Below are 20,753 nucleotides of genomic sequence, written 5' to 3'. Positions count from 1 at the left end.
CTGTCAAGTTTTCATGCTTATAATCAAATCTCCATGGGCAATTTTCACTTTTTCTAACAAGTAAATGGCCAGACAGTGCAGCTCAGTAGGAAGGTCCTGGGTACTGAAAATGTACATGGCTCATATACATATAAGTAGGTGTTAATTATCAATGTGCAAAGATTATTTAAGCAGGGTTTTTTTTTTCCCAGAGAAAATTCAAATTTCAGCATCAAAATATTCTAGTTCATAGCCAAAGTTAATCTTCTGTGTTTTACACAGCATGCACATCTACTACACCTGGTTCTAAACAAGGTACTGTCTCCTCCTTTCAGTGACTGTTACCATTTGTTATAAATTAGGCTATTTTGGGAGAATCAGGACAGAGTTTAAAAACAGGATTTGTAGATAAAACTGATTTAATTTCTAGAAGTCAAGTTCCTTTTTATTCTCACCCCAGGAGGAAGAATTAGTATTTCTAGGCAGGAAGATAAAATAAATACACCAGAAACTAAACTCTTTACAATTTGTGCGATTTTTCTCCATGATGTTGCATCCCTACACATGACTTCTGATGGACAGAAGACAGCATATTTACTGTTTAGGCAAAGCATGGGAAGAGATCTTACATGAATCTCCTTCAGATGTCAACCTAATCAGTTAGTTCTTGGCAAATCCCGGTGTACTGTCCTTTCATCAGTTCCCAGCTGTTTCCAGACAGGTAGAACATCAATCTTCTCTCTCTGCTGAACACCAGTGGCTTCCATTGAATGGATTCACATTTTGAACACATTTCTCTGGCAGCTTTCCAGGAATATTGAGAGCCTAATGACCAACCTAACAGGAATAAAACTTAAATTTCCCTCTTAACATCACAAGTAGTGCTGAAATTGTTGCAATGCTCTTGTTGCTGGCACAATTTAGTATTTAAAATATGATAAGGGAAAAAAAAAAGACAAGAGAAGTTTGGAGTGCAAATATTCTTTGGTTTACTCATTAAAACAAAAGGACACAGCAAACAGCAAAAACACTGGCAATTAAATAAACAGCAAAATCTTTATATGCTTCCTAACAAAAAGTCTTTGGCTGTTTGAAATGTATTAACTTCATGCTTTTAAGTACATTACAGTGTCTAGAAAGTCACATTTTTTATCCCCAATGTCAAGGCAGAGAGAAGATGAGGAAGAAAAAGAAGGATAAAAGGTGAGAAGTAAGAAAAGAAGAAACAAATGATTTAAAGTTCCATTTTTCCATTAGTTAAATAGTATATAACACAATGATAACATTAATTTCTGCTTCTACTTTCATTGTACACAAAGCAAATTGGCTTGCAATTTATTTATCAACTTTGGTGAATTCACATCATCACACACATCAGACTAGTATATCAGATATACTGACTCACATCTTTTCAAAAAGAATTGTGACCCTTCCAACCCAAATGATTGATTCTATGATTCTACTAGCAGAATTCTAAAAATCTTAAGGAATTGCACAGAGAAGTCACTGTGTTTTATCTTATCATAGGCAGAGTTAAAATTCTGTACCACAAGCAGTTTCTTGGGAACTCTCTTCCCCCGTTCGGCTATTTTCCTGTAGCTTATTCCTCAAATAATCCCCATGTGGTCAAAGGAAGCAAGCACCTGTGCAGGTCTATAAGGATCTCTTCCTTGGGAGATCCTGCCTGGCAGTCAGGAAGTTTTCACCTCTGAGCTGGAGATGCACAAGCCTGCTGTTAAGACTCTATGTGACAGCATCACTGATTTTATATAAAACTCAGTGCTTCATAATGGCAACACTAGGAAGCTGTTATCTGTGCAGAGAGCATAAAAGACTATAACTGAATCAAATATGTCTATTTTACAAGTAAATGAAAGAAATTACAGAGTGTACCATCACCATGATAGTCTGTTACCAGCATTACTGGATTCTGATAGTTAAGAATTAATTCTGAAAATCTATGAAAGATGCGGATTGTCTGACAGCGTATTGTTTTGGTTTGTATATCTATCTTGCAAGACTCTTACTCTACTTGAACCATTCTGTTTGATTGTCTTTATCGAGCTGTTTCCATAGGCAAAGCACAGTAAAAAAGTCATGTGCAGTTTTTCTTCCAGATGCACTCTGAATAGCAACAGATAGCGCAAAGTAAGAAATCAATTAATAGAGATATTTAGGAAAGATTTGTCATAATGTAAAAAAACCTCTTTGCATGCTCCCTTATTCCTTCATAAATCAACAGTGTTCCATCTACAAGTAACTGATAAGCAGTCACCTATAATACAAGTACCTATATGTTCCCCTCATCTAGCATTTTGTTGACCCCATCACAAAGTTTCTGCAGATGGATTTTATAAGGTCCAAAGGGATTGTACAAGGCAGCCAAAAATTCACAATCAGAGAAGTGATCAAACACATTGTTGACGCGTCCGTGTGACTTCGCAGTGAGGTGACGCTGAATGATTTCATGGAGCAGCTCTCTACATTCATTCAACAGTTTGGACAAAAAGTTCCTGTCAAAGGTATAATCCACCTGATGGAAACTGACCACGGTCTTAGCCAGCTGATGAACCTTCTTCTTGAATTTCTCCATCAGGGCTATTTCATCTTGATTAAATTGGTTGTTCCTGTAGAGAATTGCCAATTTGAGGACTATTTTAATGAGGTTTTTGATTATCTTCTCTGCTTCTTTTTTATTTTGTGTATATTCCTTTGTTACTCTGTAAAGCTCATCTAAAACATCACTGCTTGTATCATCAATCAAAGTAGTTGCTATTGATTTGGACACCATTTTTCCAAGGATCTTCTTCTGGGCCTGAATGGCCAGACTTTTGGAGTTGAAGACATCTGTGGCCACTAGAAGAAGAAAAAAAGTGTGCAGTCAGTACTTTGAAACAGACAGTCTCTGGACAGCAAGTTGAGGAATATTTATACATTCACAATAGTCTTACTAAGTGCTACAAAAATACGCAACGTAGTTGCAGAAAAAACCCCCATATTTAAATCCCTAGAACTCTCTTCTCTTTAGGTTCAAGGTCTTTCAGACAGTTTTACTTTTGAGAAAATACCAACTGAAGTTGCTCAGAAATGGTGTAGAAGCTCTCTCTATATATGGAGTGATTTCAAATTGAGGCACTAAAACTGCCCGATTTGATCAGATGAGTCACAAATCTAATCTGATTTTCACATTCGTAATGAAATCTGAAACCAGGATTATTTCAATGTCATGACAGATAACCACTGCTACTCAAATAAAGATAATAATTCAGTGAAGCAACGATTATAAAGCCTTTTCCGGCTTAGTGTTTCACATGATCAGTGAATGCTGACACAACACATCAATTTTTTTAAAGATATCTACTTTATATGTATCTATAGATATCCATGCAGAAATACAAAAGACAGACTAAATACCATGGGTCAGCAAACAACACTGAGATTCTCGGGATGGAATCTGAAGACACTGGTTTTCAGAAGAAAAGCAAGTAAAGATTACCATTTCTATGTCCTATATTTTATGCAGTAAAAGCAAGACATTTACTTTCTAGGGATTTTCATAACAATTGTGAGTATAACCTTTTAAATGCATCTTTTTGTGACCAATGAAGTAGATCCTAGATCACATTTCCACTTCTAAAATTATGTTTGATTACACCCAATGACTGGTTTGTACTTTTGTTGAAAAGAACAAAGAGTTCTTGTTAGAAGACCCCAAGCAATGCTTCAGAAACTTGACTTGTGAAATGTTATCACTTGTTCTGTTGTCAGCAACAATTTTTTGACCCTCCCTGGGCAGCACTCTCTCCATTAAGACACAGGTGAGCTGGTATTTTCAGGTAGAATTGTCTGGGAAATGGCTGCCTTTGTGCTGCAGCTCTCCTGGAGTCTCAGACAGGGGGAAGGAAGACTACATCTGTTTACATTTACTGTACATATGAAAGGTTTGCTTAGCAAACACAGGGACTGGAAATATTTTCTTCTTTTTTTTTTTTCTTTTAATGGAAACATCAACTCTGCAGATGTCAGACAGTAAGTCCCTGAATTTGGAAAAGGTTTCCTCTTAACTGCTGGTATGTGGGCAGCTGGGTGTGTTCAGACACAGGGTGCCTCAGGGGTTCCAGCAAATAGAAGAAACTTGTCCTTCAGGACATGAAACACAAATCTGTATTTTTAATTCAAGAGTATCTTTGAGAAACTTAATAACAAGCTCACTTTTTATCATCCCATAAACCTTCAGACAGGTTTGTTCATTACAACTTTTAGTGCATATCAGTATTTTGTTTTGATGTATGAAGAGTCTGAGTACATTTTTTAAAATCTTTACTGCAAGAGGACACTCAAAAACCAAAGAAGCCCTTGTTATCTCTCTTGGGCAAAGCACTCAAGATCACAAGACAGACACACTTCTCAACCACAAAGATACAGGAAGACATTAAAGATGCTGAGCAGTCATTTTGAACTGAAAACATTTGATTTTCTTTCTGTGCTTTTAAAGCTAAAACTGCAACAGTTACTATTAAAGTGGAATTAATCCATGTTTTCCAAAGGGTGGTCAAATTCTAGAACTCAACAGCCAATGCTTTACAAAGATCTACGGATGAATGAAAACTTTCTTTCTCTTCCAAAACAGGAATATCAATTGTAATTTCATAACTTTTATTAATTAAAGTCTTATTATTAATGCTTATGATGTCTTCTTTCCAACACTTCCACACAGATATGGATGTTCCTATTAACAGCAGTTACTGTTTGGCAGTATGCTAAATATTTTACTTTTTTTAAAAAAAAACCCTCTTATATTACATAATTTTACATTTTACAAAGTACAACTCAACATGTAGTTACCCTTGCTAACCAAAACAGGAACTGCTCCATTCTGAAAGCTGCCAAACTCTTAAGGTATTTTCCTAATATCTGTCCAAGTTTTGGGGCTATTCAGCATGGCTTACTTTCCATCTTCTTTGCTATAAATACACTAGAAGTTAGTTTCATTTTCCCTGTGCTGTTACATGGGTTCTAATTTAATTGCTAAATATGTAAATTTCATACTTCAGTATTTCAGCCAATCCAAAAAAGGAACTTGCTAACTCTTTGTAGTCTATAATCAGATTTTTTTCCTCCTTACCAATGACAAAGACTTAAAATTTATTTCACGGCTTGAATAAAACTGAGTTTAAGCAGTAAGAGTAGAGCTTCTTCAGAATGAACACACACACTTGCTTAAATAACAGCAAAGCTATTACTTACTTGTTCATCTAATGTAATTGCAGTTTTTACTGCGGACAGCAGAAAGAGAAGCAAAACACCCAAGGTGAAGACTGGCCTGTGGCGTATTTATTCTGGTAAATGCAGCGCACACTTTATCGTGTGCTTTGAAACATTGTCAGAAGCTATCACAGAGAGATTATGGGGTTTTCCTCCTCGCTGTAAGGGCAGCTCTTCTCAGCTACCTTTCTCTCCTGCCTGCAGTGCTTCATTTTGCTCTGGCACCTCAGAAAGCAAAAATACATCTCAGTGGTTTCACTTCCTCCAAGAGAGAGCTGAAAGGAAATTGCAGCGCCGAGCGAGCAGAGCAACACTGAGGGCTGTTCCTGACAACTGGAACAAGTCACAGACAGGGAGGGAGGAGAAAGCTCCTGTGACTTGACTTTAAAAACCTCCAAAAGAGGTTTGTAAAACATTAACCTGGTATCTGCAAGTGGAGATGCTCATCCGTGTATCAGAGGCGCCTGACTCACAGGTTCTGCTGGGGAGGGCAGCGCTCCCAAGGCAAAGGGCTGCCAGGCACCCCCTTTGCAACTTCTGACCGCAACCTCAGATACCAGCACCTGAAAATGCACCTTTGTACAACTCCTCAGGGATACAGTCGTGTGTACACACCTTTTGAAAGTGATTACAGTAGCTGGCCTGGATGACTGACCACACCTTTTGTGTTGACAGGTTACATCCTTGCACTTTAAACTGAAATAGTGTCATTTCTCTGGTGACCCGCAAGTAATACCACTAATTTTAAGCATCTCACAGTTTGGCTTACCTCATGACTCTGCTCTTTATAGCTCCAATTTCTTTCCTCTGCAGTTTTGTACTTTACCTTTTAAAAGGTTATCATGTAAAAATACGCCATTGAAATCAACGGGATGTCATTTTCTGCACAAACTACTTAAATAAGCATGATTATGTGCAGTAAAGCCACACCTCCAAAGAGGAAAGTAGTCCTAGAGGAAAGGCTCTCAGAGGAAATCCTGCTTCCATAACTTTGAAATTCACAGGATCAATCTTGGGAATAATGCAGACATCTGCAAAATCTCCTAAATTATTATTTAAATGAGGAAACAAGGTGCTAGAGATAGCCTTCTGTGAAAGCTGTGAGTTTAGTGATTACAAAACTTTTTGATTTTCATAGCCAAGCCCACAGTATAGGGTATTAACATGGTATTAACATAGTATATAACACGGATTTTGTTTATTAAAATGACTAAATATTGGACATGTAGAATGTCCAATATTTATTCTGGAAGTGTTTTTCCCAAAGTATTTTACCATACAGAGGTTTTCCTTAAACTGTGGTGGAAGTGTAAGCTTTCAGTGAAAATTTAAAGTTGTGGTTAATAGACTCTCAGAAGACTGCTAGAAAAGTACAAGAAGGCTCATACTTACAGCTGCAATGCTGACTTTTCCCTCACATGGAAACTAGCATAACCTCCCTCCGTACTGTGGCAAATGACTATTACACTATTACCACATACCCTATGTCTCAACTTTATTTAAATTAAAAAAAAAAAAAGGTAGTATTTGGAAAAAACCCAGCTTCTTTTCTTCCACAAGACAGCAGTCTAAGGTAGATTCAACATCACTTGCAGCTGAGTGTATGCAATCTCATGTACATAGACAATGAATACTTGAGTCACAGAGTATTTTTAAACTTCTCATTATGAAGGAGCAGGAAAAAAAAAAGCATCCAGCAAAAAAATTACAGTGAACCATCATAAATTCCATGGTCAAGAGCTGAGCTTTCTGAGACTTACTCTGTCGACAGAACAGTCCAAAAAGAAGAGAAAATATGACTGTAAAACACTGTTCCTTGAGACCCTGTTCTCATTTTAGAGACTAGAACATCACGTGCTGCACGGGTTAAGACCCAAAAATGGTGACGGTTTTTGGGAACAAAAACATCAACATGGACTTGAGAGGAAAGGGACAGCACTGACTGAGGGCTGCAGGCAGCATTTAAAAGATTATCACACTGCATTGAGAAATATGGGAGTGGACTTCCTGACGGGAATCGTGTGGATTTGTGTGTTTGCCTCTCTACAGACTGTGTGTGAGAACTACAGCTAAAAGCCTGCACATGCCATACATGCATGTTCAGTCAGACTCCTGAAGTGAAAGAGCACTATTTCCCTGGAGGGAGGCAACTTGAAATCAAGTGGAATTAGTATTATGCTCTCTGAGTGTATGTGACCATGAGTCATGCACCTCCAAAATCATGAGATTGCCTACATATGAAGGGATGAAAGAATTACTGCATTTTTTATCTTTTTTTGTCTTCTGCTTTCTGGGTCTTCACAGGTCTACCCTTGTTTTCAGGAATGACACAGGGCACAAAGATAAAAAAAAATAAATACAGAAGCATATACATATATGAATTCACAGATAAATACATGACTTCAGTAAGATAAAGCTCCGATGGTGATAAACTACAAGAGTAAGTACCAGTGAACAAACACGTCCTGAGGTACAGAATAGGCAGAACAGTTATAAACCTGTTACCAGGGCTGTAACAATTTTCACAATGTACTTATTACATGACAATATGATTAAAAAACTTGAGTGGTAGGGTGCAGACTATGAAGTCTTCAGATATGAACAAGGTAAGTTGATTTTTCTAGCTGTCAAGCGATATATATAGCTTCTTCTTAATAACCATTTGAGTGAGTCACAGTTTCAAAAAGGTTTTTTAATGCTGTTTTCTTTTTTCTATTTTAAGAGGAGAGTCAGTGTTTTGATTCTTAGTGCTTCAATGTTTCCTGGGTGAGAGGTATGCTAAAATCCTTACAATCCTTCCCAAAATTCTTCTAGAATTCCTTCCAAAATTACAGCAGCTCCCAGATGGCCACTTCAGCTTATTGGCCAGTCTCCACATTGTAAGCATTTGTTCCCTTATTGGCCTTTTAGAAGCCGGTGAAAACGGAGACTTGTACCAGACATGCAAGGCCAGAAACACCCTGAGAGCTCTCACTCCTCAGCCCCAGACGCTGGGACTGCAGCTCCACAGGGGCTGAGGGCAGGAGAGACCAGGGGAGGCACGGAGCTCACTGCCAGAGGGACGCCAGCAGGGCACACGGGCTGGGCAAGCACCAGCAGGCAGCGGAAAACCCGGACAGCAAACGGCCAAGCGCACAAGGGGGAGCGAAAAAATCCCCTCAAACAAGGGCCCTGTACAGTACTTGCTTCTTTCACATGCACCTCTGCTTTTTTAGCTCGTGTACACGAGGTCCGTATTGGAAGATCAAATATTTTGCTTGGCATCTTGTGCATAAAAAGAGGGATTTATATAGGAATACTGATTCTAACTAGAAAACAGTTTTAACTAAAAATTTCAATGTATACAAAGCATTCTTTCATGAGTAACATTTGCCTACAGTTCTCCTAACAGGTTAAGTAAATGGCACTAAATTCTGTCTTGCCATAATTGTTACCAACTGGGCATACAACGAGAATGTTAATTATTCAAGCAATGTGCACTAGTTCTGGCATTCACACTGGAAGATCTTCAAAAGGAAAATCACCCCAACTGAAGCCAAGCTTTATGCATGGCAAATACTGCATGAGCAGTCTTACTGGATTTGGAAGTCAGCTATGAGGCTGCAAGTCACTCTGGAGCAAGAGTTAATCGAGCAATTTCAGAAAAAATATGGCTAATGAAGCATTTTTGAAAATACAGAGTATTTTCTCAAACTGAAAGTGGGCACATACTGATCTGCAGAAACATAGGAAAAATAAAAGCCAGCGAACACCATATAGAACAGCTTCTTCTCACCCAATAAAATTCTCTGTAAGTCATTGCCAATATGTTTGCATGTGATACTCTTTTATGCTTCTAGATTTTGCTATTTAATTCTAATATTCGTGTATTAAAATATCCAAAATATTATGAACCACAAAAGATGATCCACATTCTAGCGACAAAAACAAAACCAAACCATTAAAAAACCCCAGAAAATGAAATATTTTTTTGGTCAAGAGGTGAGAAAAATTGCCAAAAAATGTACCTGAAGGTTAAGGCTGAGTAGAGTAGCAAGGTATTATGCTATTTCCAATAAGAATGTTACAGAGTTTTGCAGTCCCATGGGAGCAGTCAGTGCCAACAAGTTATTCTGGTTTTACATGCTTGTGCTTCCCACAGCCAGCCTATGCATCACATGATACATACACTGTAGCTGATTTAGAAAATTTAAAAAGCCTCCTAAAAGCCATTTTTCCCAAAACCTCTGCATGTATTTTAATTAACAGCGTAGCTTTAAAAAGAAGGAAAAAAAATCAGATTTACTTCAGATATCTGCTCTCAGAATATTTCAGAATACACTGGACACTAAACCAAGAAAATGACAGTCACACAGAGCAGTGTTATGAACTTAATTTGGTATTTCAGTCCTCTGCCACCATTTGTTATTCTTGTTGGAATGTAACAACTGGTGCAGTGCTGTTAAATACAAAGCCTGTATATTTCAGCTGTTGGTCCTTTCAGGGCTGTATCAGGTTCCTCTGTATGTACCAAGTGTCCGTGTACAGTGAATAATAATGCTGACAAACCTTTTCACAGGAAATAAAGTGTATCTTATGTCATTCCTTCCAATCAATCAAATGCAATGCAGGTACTCTGTATTTTGCCCAGCCTTAGAAATACATACCAAACTGCAGTAAAGCAACAGCACCAAGCTCCCTAAGCCAAGTGGCACCCTAAATTTGAAATCTGAAAAAGTGGTATCTAATTGCTCTTACCATCCTGGCAAAAAGAATGTTTTCTCACAAGAAATGAACCCCAAAATACTTAGCTGTAGGCACAGGAACTACATACATACAAAAAACGAGTTCCTGGCTTGAATGCAGAAGGAAAACCTCTGAGACTAGCAGCCCTGAAGAACTTGGAATGCATTGGAAAAAATGAAATTTGGCATGTTGCAAAAATACAATGAAGCGGAAGGTCTGAACAAGATGCCAATCTGGCATGAGAGGGACAGGGAACTCAGTCACAAGGCAAATGTCAGAACCTGGCCATCAAAATGCAAAGGGCATGTATTTGAATCACATGTAAAGAAAGTCAAAGCAGAGGCTTCAGAGAGTTAAAATGACACAGAAGTTTGTGAGGGATCTTGCAATGTCTTTGAAACTAGTTAAAAATGTTTTTCCTGTATTTCTAGTTCTGGCTCTCTATTCTTCTCCGTCAATCTGCAGCTGCACTGTCTGTTTCTTAGAGAGGATGGGACTCCCTTGGTATCTGTCTTTCATTTTAATGTTTAAAGCAGGCTGGATTGCTACCACTAACTTCATGTGTATGTGCGTATGTGCATATATGTGTATATTATTTTTAATATACATATATATAATATACACAGTGTAAATTATATAATATCATTAATAATGTATTATATATATATAATTTATATATTATATAAATAAATAAATAAAAATATATATTTTTATATATATAAAACCAACTTCTGAGGCACTCTGAGGCACTGAAGACTGCCACAGCTACAGGCCAGCTGCATAAAATCTAGTAGTGACACCAAGGCCTTTCAGTTCTCAGGTGTCTGGTTGGTATATTCATTTGCAATATCAACACTGAATGCAGATTATAAAGAATACACAAAATTATCCCATCTAAGAATTTTACTTAACAGATATCAGCTGTTCTTTAGGCCTAATACACTAGAGGCACCCTTCATCTCTCTTTCAGTTTCTGATTTTTTACTACCTTTTTTTTTTTAACAAGAAAGGATACATTTGATGGCATTCAGTGCATGGCTGTACAGAGAATATGTGCTTTGTCTGCCTTCCATACCAGTCACTCATGGCTGCTTCCATGATTATGGAAGACTACAACTGGTGACTGAAATGGTAATTTTCTCTGCACAGCTAAAATGTTTACTTTCCTACTCCACAAGGAGCAAAATAAACCAACCCCTACATTTTAAGTTCTTTTTCCATTATTTAGTAGCTGCAGCCTGTATCCTCCATATCCATACTATCACAACCTTTGTCCAAACATCCAGTCCTGAAACAAGAGGTTGAGTCTTTTATCTTCGTTTCTCCCTCCAGCTCAGAACAGGCTCTCCAAGACCCAAGCACACGGTTTATCTTCCACAGGCTTGGCTTTGTCTCCTCTTTGCTCCCACTAGTGCCACCCAAACCCACCTTTAAAATATTTGACTTAACAACACCAAAACTCTCAAACATACCTTAAGACTGTCAAAACACCAGTCCACCTCCCCCCACATCTTATGAGTTTGGTTTTGCTTTCATTAATGTCCTTAAGTAATAGTAGAATATAAAACATAAGAGAAAAAATAGGTCTTCAATATTGTAGCAACTTAATCTTCTTCTTTAAAATTGAATCTTTGGTTAAACATTATGTCTGACCCTCTCATTCTCTTTTACATCAGGAAGCAATATTATTTGGATACAGAACTCTGTTATCTAGCAAAGCAGTAATAATCCTATTTGTTTTTAATGGTTGCAAGTATATTTACTGACTTAAAACTGGACAGCCTCCAGAGGTCCCTGTTCAGCCTCAACTGTTCTGTGATTTCTTAAACCTGCATCTTCTCTGTAATCCTCTTCTTGGGGCAAAGCATATAAGACTTGACTGCACTGTTTTTTAACAGCTGTTGACTGCAGCAGAATTTGACAATTTAGCTTCTTTACTTTGCAGTGGCATCAAATGATATTTTCAACTAAGCAATGGACAGCACTGATCAGCTATGAAAGGGCAGACAATAGCAAGAAAGGTTGTTACACCTTCAGTTTTCCAAGATTATTACCCATAGTAAGAAGGAGGGAATGCAAATTTGAACCAGGAGAAGGAAAGCCTTCAAGTGGTGAACAGAAGCACCATCAATTTAAATTTCAAATGTTTGAACTGAAATAAAAATGTCAATACTTTCTCTTTTCCTCACCATAATGTCCTCCCCAACTGCATGACATCAAGTAACAAGTGACAAAAAAGGGATCAACATTTAACTGCAAGTTACTGATTTTGATACCAACTGCTTGTTGCAAAGAAATGTGAGTTTAAACAAACATCCACAACGCAATGTCCTGCATCACAGAATTTAAATCTCTAATTTCCAGCATTGAGGACAAGGCTGTGTGCTTGATGAGGACATCTCATCACAAGACACCAGAGTCAAACTTTATTCTTATCCCTTCCTGAAGTATCCACCATTACTGCTCACAGATGCTCAAATTTATGATTCATTGTTTCAAATTCCTAAAGAAGTCTACATCACTATTTCTCAGTGAATGCTTTTAAAACAAGTGTTTTTAGGTTAACAGAAACACCCATTCATTTTCTCATTTACAAGTAGGAAAAAACAGCCCTTGGAATCAGTAACTGAACTATTCGCCAGAGTCATCTGCTCACTTCCATTAATATTAAACCAAAATTTTAATCTTTCTAGAAATACAATTGTCTTTGTAGAATAGTTTTGCAAAGTGGACATAGCAAAAGCAAAACCATTCCTCATGAAAGCCTCAGGTTTTAAAACAATGGAGTTTCTGCATTTTTCAAAGGTTTCTCCACACCTCTTTGAAGTTAATTAAATGCATGCTTGCCTGTGCATGCATTCAGTCAGTTCTTCATTAACTGCTGTATGAATGTAAATATTTTGGGATAGGGACTTGAGGGTATCACATTCTTAGAGATCCACTAAAATCACAGGGCAGCTAGCAATGCCTTAGAGCAACTTGCAATTACTGGCCTTTACAGATACATAAAATCATCTCAAATTATGTCCCTGGAATTTCAGGTTTCAAACCTTTCAAGGATAAATGCTCTCAAATAAATAAGGTGCTTATTCCCACTTTACTGCAATTTATTCTCATTACTGCAAACTGCCAGCAGGAACAGTACTCTGCAGACACTCTGACATTTGTACATTATCTGTCAAACTGAAATATAGGTTTTCCCTACTGCTATGCAAAATAGACTATCTGACCTTTCACTACTAATCTGCATAGTTACAAATGCTGATACCAAATTCTGCAAATGGTAGGGAAAATTAAATTAGTTTATACAGTGTGTATCCAGCCCTCCATATTGCTTCTGCTGAAACAGTTCTGTGGGGAAGATTTTGAATGCCAAGTTCCTGAGACTGAATCCAACATGTGAGCCACCCAGAGATGGGAGCTCTCTCCTTCCCACTGCCTGCCAGCCAAGCAAGAGAAACAAACCACACACCAGAACTGGGACAGGGAATCAGCCAATGAAACTGAATCAAACACCCAACTCAGGCAGAGGATCTCAGAGATAAGAACAAAATTTGTGAGAAAACATCCCAAAGTTTTGAATGTAGAATGAATATCTCAAAGAACAGGCCTCTCAGTTTCTCTCCTCCTCCCTCAAAGACTGTCTCCAAATGACAATGGGTTTAAGGCTTTGCTCTTGCCATCAATATGGTTAAAACCACTGAGATTTTGGCAGTTGCATTTAATAAAATGCAGCTAATCCCACTGTGTATCCTGTTCTGCAGTTGTGACAGAGATACGTCCACAAAACAGGAAGTGTACATCTACCATTAAAAAACACAAGCAACTCATCAAATATAATTATGCAAACCAAGAAAACATGAACATCTGTAACTTTCAGATTTCCTACCATAAGAAAAACACCTCAGTGTCAATATGTATAAGGCTATTGTTCAGGTTAGTGCTACTCATTAATGCAGAACAGCCAGTTCAAGCATCAAATTTCTTACAAATTCATAAACAGCAATTGCTACTAGTAACAGTACCACTGCTGGATACTACTGGTTTTATGAAGCATCTAACCAATATGCAAACATGAAAAAAATAATCCTGAAATATGAAAAAGGTAATTTTTGCTTTAAAGCATTGTGAAATAGATTAAACTATTTCAGCCCACTGCTTCTATTGAGTATGGAGAAATGAAAACCAGAAATTGTTTCATGAAATAGCATAAAACACTTTCTCTTTTTGAAGTGCTCTACTCTTACCACTTTTTGTAGTCTAATTATAGCAAAAAAACAGCCCAGAATGCTGAGATAACACCTGCAATATAGTTTTCATTTTCTTTACTTATTATTAAAGGGACACTTAATGACTGAGTGGAGAGGGGATGCATTTTGCTTCTCAAAAAGCAGCATTTAAGAACCCTTCTGAAACTGTAATATTTAATGGGAGGTTTGACCAAATCATAAATCGATACTGATAAAAGAAATGTTGGGTGTTTTTGGATAAAAACTGCAAATTACAATTAGTGTTACATTTTTTCTTAAGCTACTCCTAGCTAATGTATAACAAAACACTCATTATTCTTAGAAGCAATTAATTTAGCCTGTTACGCTATGCTTGGAAGTAGTCCTGGTGAAGAATACAGCTTTACCAAGTGTACATGCAAGGCCCTTCCCTTACACAGGTATTTCTTTTCATTCTGCAGAGATTCTCTGACTTCTGCTGCAGGTCTCCAACCTCTGTCTCGTTTGTGGCAGTCCATTGTTCACAAAGTCCCCGAAGAAAACAACCCAAAGGTGAAAGTACCATAATAGAGCAAATGCTATGATCACAGATAAATGAAAGCAAGACTGAGAAACTAAGTCTCCAGCACAACAAACAATTTCAGAAGATGAAAAAGTTCTACTCATAGAACCTGAAACCAAACTGCTTTCTTCCCTTATGGGGAATACTATGAACAGTATTGGGGTCCCCAATACCTCCCCAAAAAAAGGAGCTGGCAAATGGAAGCAGGTCCTACAGGCTGTCACCAGCATGGTTAGGGAGGTGGGGCACCTGAGGCCAAAGATGTGTTGAGAGCGCCAGGTTTGATCAAAATAACAGCGTTCCTTACCAACATGTGCAACTTCTTACTGAATAGTCACAGAGCAGGCAGAGCCAGGCTCTTTTTGAGGGTGCACAGCAAAAGAGAAGAGGGCAAGAGACACAAGCAGCATCAAGGGGAAGTCTCATTTGGAACGACAGAGCAAGTGTTACCAAACACTGAGGCGCTAGAAAAGTGGTTGATAGAGAAGTGGTGGCATCACCACTCTCAAAGACAGTATCAATGCAACTGGAAAAAGCCTGAGCAACCTCATCTAGCTTTGAATTTGGATCCAACTTGAAAGCTGGCTCTGCCTTCAGTGAAAGGTTGTGCCCAGTGACCTCTAGAAATTCCCTAGAGCCTCAGTTAATCTATGATTCTCTCTATCAACCAGATAGCTCAAGGGACTGTATCTTATTTGAAACTAAGCATGTGAAACTTGCAATTCATTTTGGATTTGATTGCATAAGTATAATTATATTAATGGAATTTTCTCAAAGCAATCTAGCATTCAACCCTACAATCACAGCTAAATGATTAACCTGTTAAGTTTCAGTGATTCTCTGAAGTAATCTATCAGCTACAGCCCATGTTTATCCCATGGCCTGTGCCCAAATTACCAGCTAGCTTCCTCATCTGAGCCAGCTGCACAGATTAATAAATACATGAGGTACAATGTGTCCTGCAGAAAACAACTACTGCATATGGACTTCCAAATGTGTTATACAACAAAACACCACCAGTTCAACTAATTAAATTCTGAGCCTGTAGGAAAAGCAATCAGAGTGGCCATCTGATCCACTAACAAACAGGTTATCTCAAAGATGACCCCAATGTGGCCAGGAAAATAAAAACAACCATTCTTTCAGTTTTGAAGGGGAGAGGTGCAGAGCTTCTTACAGAGTCCTATGGCTTAACAGCCTGAAGTCAGTGCTCCGACTGATAGATTCAAGGGCCCACATCTCTATGAAGTTACAGTAGCTGTGCTACAAACCCTGGCGGTTTTGGTCCTCACAGACATTTATTCCCTGCATCTTCCTTCATTAAATGTACTGTCACCCAAACTACACTAAAAAAATCTACCAGTTCCAACTTGCCTATGAACTGTACTCTTACTCCCCCAAAATTTCCCATTGCTTCTTCTTCATTAAGGTTTTAGCTTCTTTGTTTTCCTTTTTCCCTGCTATTTGTACCTCTAGCAATGCCTTCCTCATGCATATGTGATATGGTTTTACAGCACCTGGTTAGTAATAATTCTTTCAAAACTCTCACAAGCTTATTTTCTTTTTTTCCTGCTTTCCTGTACTAGGAGGATACTTTTTTCCTATCACTCTGTCCTATTAATAATTCCAATTAACTATAGAAGGGACTGCACAAAAGGCCAAATTGTCAAGCATTGCTATGATTTACAAGGCTGTGTACATGATATGCATAGCCAGCTATCTTTTCATTCTCCTCAACAGTAAGAAAGTTATCTGTGAAATAAAAAAAAAAAGTTCTCAAATTGAGTAATCAAGATCTCTAACACACCCACTGGAGCCAGATGATGCTTTGGAACAGAACTGTCCAGACTATTACAACAAAAGGCCCCTGTTTCATGGGCCTTAATGTTTTATGAAGATTATTATCTTGACAAGAGAGACTAAGCAAAGAGCAGGTGAAACAAAGGAAGACCACATTTTTTAGTCTTTTGGGTGAGAGCAGCAGGTGATTCAAATCTGTGGGGTTAAGTACTAATTACATGCTCTGTTTCTACAGTTTGGATTTCCCATTCATTGTCATAAAATAAAAACAGGTTCTAACAAATTCTAGTTTCGGAATTAGTGGGACGGAGAATGATCCGTTACTGAGTCCCGCTGATGGAGGAGTGGAGTAAGTGGACTGCAGGAGCACAAGAGCACTTGATTTCTCATCTAGAACAAAATTCTAGCTTGGAAAACATTCACACATGAGAGGTGACTGCAAAATGTCAAAGCAAATCCAGCATTACTTATAGGAGGGAATACCAACTTCATGAAACAGTGGCTGCTCTGTGATTTTATAACCCCTGTGTTGTTCCGAGCTCTAAAAGGAACAAAACAGGTGAGCTCATTCTTTGGTAATCTCATTTGGATTAAAAAAAATGCTAATCATGTCTAAAAAAATCTCCAATCACTTGTAGGCATGTTCTGATCTCTCTCCTGAAATGTGGTATTCAAAACTAAGTATGAAAAAGGTGCAGTGCAGGCTCTCACCTTGTTTGACAGGCTATGTATTACATTCACTCTGATATCTGTTATTATTTAACTTTTCCTTTGAGATATTAGACTTCTCCTGTTTTTTGTTTTTTTTTTTTTTTTTTAATATACTGCATAAAACCTCTAGCATGAGGCTGAAGTTCTCTGGAGCTTTACATAAACTACTGTTTCCCTCTATTGAAGAACTGCATTCACATCACAATAATCTTGATTGGTGCTGCCATGTACTTTAAAATGTGCACTCATTATACATAGTTTTAACACAACAGCAGTAATAACATTTCCTTTAGATCTCAAAAAGGAAGTCAGTCAAATCAAAGCCTGAAACCATGTGGTACCTTCCATGGTAGGGGACATGCCACCAATCAACACCAGAGTGAAATTATGCCATGCAGTTAAATGCTGTAAGTCTTCTTATGGACTTGAACACAAGATTTGTTTCATCTGGGGTGAAAGCAATGAAAACAAGAAAATGTGACAGGGTTATTTATATCATGACAGTTGCTGGAATCTGTAAATGCAATGCAGATTGATGCCATAAAGACACATGCACATATTTACCACAGCATGGTGGGGTACAGAGGAATACAAAGATTGTTCTGAAGTTACTGAGCAGCATGGCAGGAGGAAAAAAACCTGTTTCATGTTACCATTCTAATACAGACCATGAAGACATCAAAGGCAGAAGCTGAAAAGCCCACATACACTGCTGCATACCCCATATTCAGCAATTAGTGTAATATATACCGGGGTAATGCCTGTCTTCTAGCAATGTCTTTTTAGTCTCTGTTCCTGTTAAAAAAATTTGATTTTACTTGAGGTCAAATGCTCTACCTTTATTTGATTATTTAGAAAAAGAAAATCTTTAGGACTTAGCCATTCAAAATTGACCTTGATTTTGGGTTTCATTGCAACAGTGGATATAGTTAATTTTTACAGTAGTAAAGCCCACAATCTTGGATCTTGTTATGTAGATTTTTAAAAATAATCCACAGTAAGTCTACTTTTATAGACATCCCAATGTTCTCCAATTACTGCAACTCCATTGTATGAAGTAGCTGAAAGTATTGCTCACTTCAGCATCAGGTCGTTGGCAGAACATACACAATGTTCAGTGTTATTACTGCACCCGCAACTCTCTGAGCTTGATCTTCCAACACAAGGGAGTCACACCTGAAGATGCAACTGAACTTCAGAACTCCTCACAGACCCCTTTACCAGCTCCTGGCCCTTTGAGAACCTCTGCTTTAATGAAACCAAACAAAAAAATCTGCCTATGCTTACAAACATTCATTAAACCAACATTTCTCATGTAGCCTCCTCCTACTTTCACTTTTTAGCTTGTAGCAGATTAGCCACTATACCCTGCATCACTAGTTTTGGCCTTGCAATGCCCAGGATCTGGTGAAATACAATCTGTAACTGTCCAAGTGTACCCTTCTCCTCCTTCCATGACCTTACCTCCTGATTCCCCAGGTGAACCATATAGTTTGTGGGTAAATCAGAATTTCTCTTTAAGAGTGACATTTAGTCTGACACCTAAAGCAAAAATCAACAACCTCCCCTTTGGTAAACCACTTAAAAATTACATAGCCTCAGTGTCAAAAGACTGACACACACATTCAGTTTGAATTTGTGAAGCATCCATTTTCTTTATGCAAAAAACCAAAGTTTCTTCATGAAACAGAGCTTGTTGAAAGACTCTGACTATTTTATGCTACATACACTGGATCACTACCAGTACACAGTATTTGACTGCATTTTTCAGTATTTTATGGTTCCATAAATGTTCAATCAGACTAGGCAAAGTAGTGTGACAGCTGCAATTCTACATTTTTACCTAATAATCTCAGTTTTCATTCACATACACACTTTTCTCATGCATTTTCTAAATTGTTATTTTAAAGATGTGAATATATTACCAGGGATATGTTTACAGACTGACTGAAAAACCTTCCCAGTGACATCTGTACCTCATCTTCCCACAATGGTTACTGTTTCATTTTCCATTCTAACACATTAGGAACAAAGAACAGCAAAACCTAAATATTCCCCAAGTTAAAAATAACTAATCAAATAGCTACCCCCTTTTTTTTTCCTTTCTCAGACACCTGCTTCAAATGCTTTTTTTCAGCATGAAAATCCTGGCACCTCAAGTTGTTTATGAAGAAATGTACATTTCATAAGAAAACACATTTGATTTTAAGAATCAGAGTCAGCTAAGAAGGTAAGACATTTCTTCAAACAATAAAATTTACATTTCAAATATAGCCAGCTTCATAAAACTGTCTGGAGCTTCCTGTATAAACCAGAGGATCTTCCCTGCTATAGCATGCAAGCAGATCTCTCTTGCAGTAAAACTGAGGGAGAATGTTCACATATTGTCTTTTTCAAAGTTTCTATAGAGAAATAATTTGTACAGTTCTGCTTTTCAATAAATCCATCCCACAGAATCTTCTCAGAAAGAAAAAGAAGAAAAAAAAAAGTCAAGCTGCCTTTTGGTTCAGCTGTTCATTTGATAAGAAAAAAAGATATAAGGATTATTCATATCCAAACAGAGGCTATTGGGCTCCATTACTTACCAGGTTCTACCAGCACTATAAGCATTAATTCTGTTTCAGTGCAAGGAGACTTTTTTGCAAATCAACAAAATCCTCTTTTAAGCAAGCAAAGAGATGCCCCTGATAATGTTATATTCAAGTGAAGGAAGTTGTACAGACTGTGAGGGGAAAACCATCTGAAACATTCTGAAAAGTTCTTGTTTTTACCAAATACAAAATGCTTAGGTCACCTTACTGCTTGCTTTTTTTTTGTTGTTGGGGCTTTTAAAGTTATTTTTCTCAGCCATACTGGACCTCTGTATGTTTGAGTCCCCCTAAGGACTTTGTGTAACCATGAAACATCAACTCCATTCTAAGAAATCCAGCATACAACCCCACCGCTGCCCTGTTCCCTCATCTATATAAATGCTCTTTTGTATATAGGCACTTTCAGGAAATTGCCCTGCTCCTCCCCCGCTTGCTCCCCACTGTCCGAATCCCTCTCACGCCCCGCTCCCGATCAACACCAGGGAATAATTGCATTTTTGTTGGAGCACTTCCAGCCCCTCCATCCACACGTTCCCGAGCAGAAGCAGCAGCACGCTGTAGCTTTGGCACTCTCCTCTGCTGTAACACACACACACACACACACACTCATCTGCAGGGAAGTAACTGGCATCAACCCTATTCCCAAAATAATGACCTTTCACTTCTCCCCATCAACTTCCTCTTTTGCTGAAAAATACAGCGCTTCCAAAACTAAAGAAATCTTCCTCTTTCGACATTTGACTACAAGTGTTTTGAAACACTGTTTCTTCCACTTATCTGTACTCCACGTGCGGGTAAATCCCCACTGCCGAGGCAGGCAGACACCCCTGGGCACCAACACTTCGGTCCCGTCGTGTCCCGCAAAATCGCCAGGGCTCCCAACACTTCTGC

At 38.1% G+C, this 20,753-nt stretch overlaps 1 protein-coding gene across 3 annotated transcripts in view; it reads right to left on the bottom strand.

The window, feature by feature from the left end:
- Positions 1–1,878: 1,878 nt before the first annotated feature.
- The window catches only part of TNFAIP8 (TNF alpha induced protein 8), a 56,151-nt gene continuing 37,276 nt past the window's right edge, over positions 1,879–20,753 (bottom strand). For 2 of the 3 annotated variants that reach the window (XM_058043752.1, XM_058043751.1), the window contains exon 2: positions 1,879–2,835. In XM_058043752.1, coding sequence (XP_057899735.1) covers positions 2,270–2,835 — 566 coding nt within the window. In that variant the 3' untranslated portion in view covers positions 1,879–2,269. Of the gene's footprint in view, positions 2,836–5,226; positions 5,284–20,753 lie in introns of those variants that run through there. The other variant, XM_058043753.1, reaches the window with a different exon arrangement.

The sequence above is a fragment of the Melospiza georgiana genome, chromosome Z (assembly GCF_028018845.1).
Source record: "Melospiza georgiana isolate bMelGeo1 chromosome Z, bMelGeo1.pri, whole genome shotgun sequence".
NCBI lineage: Eukaryota > Metazoa > Chordata > Aves > Passeriformes > Passerellidae > Melospiza > Melospiza georgiana.
This window is presented reverse-complemented; position numbering and strand designations above follow the sequence as displayed.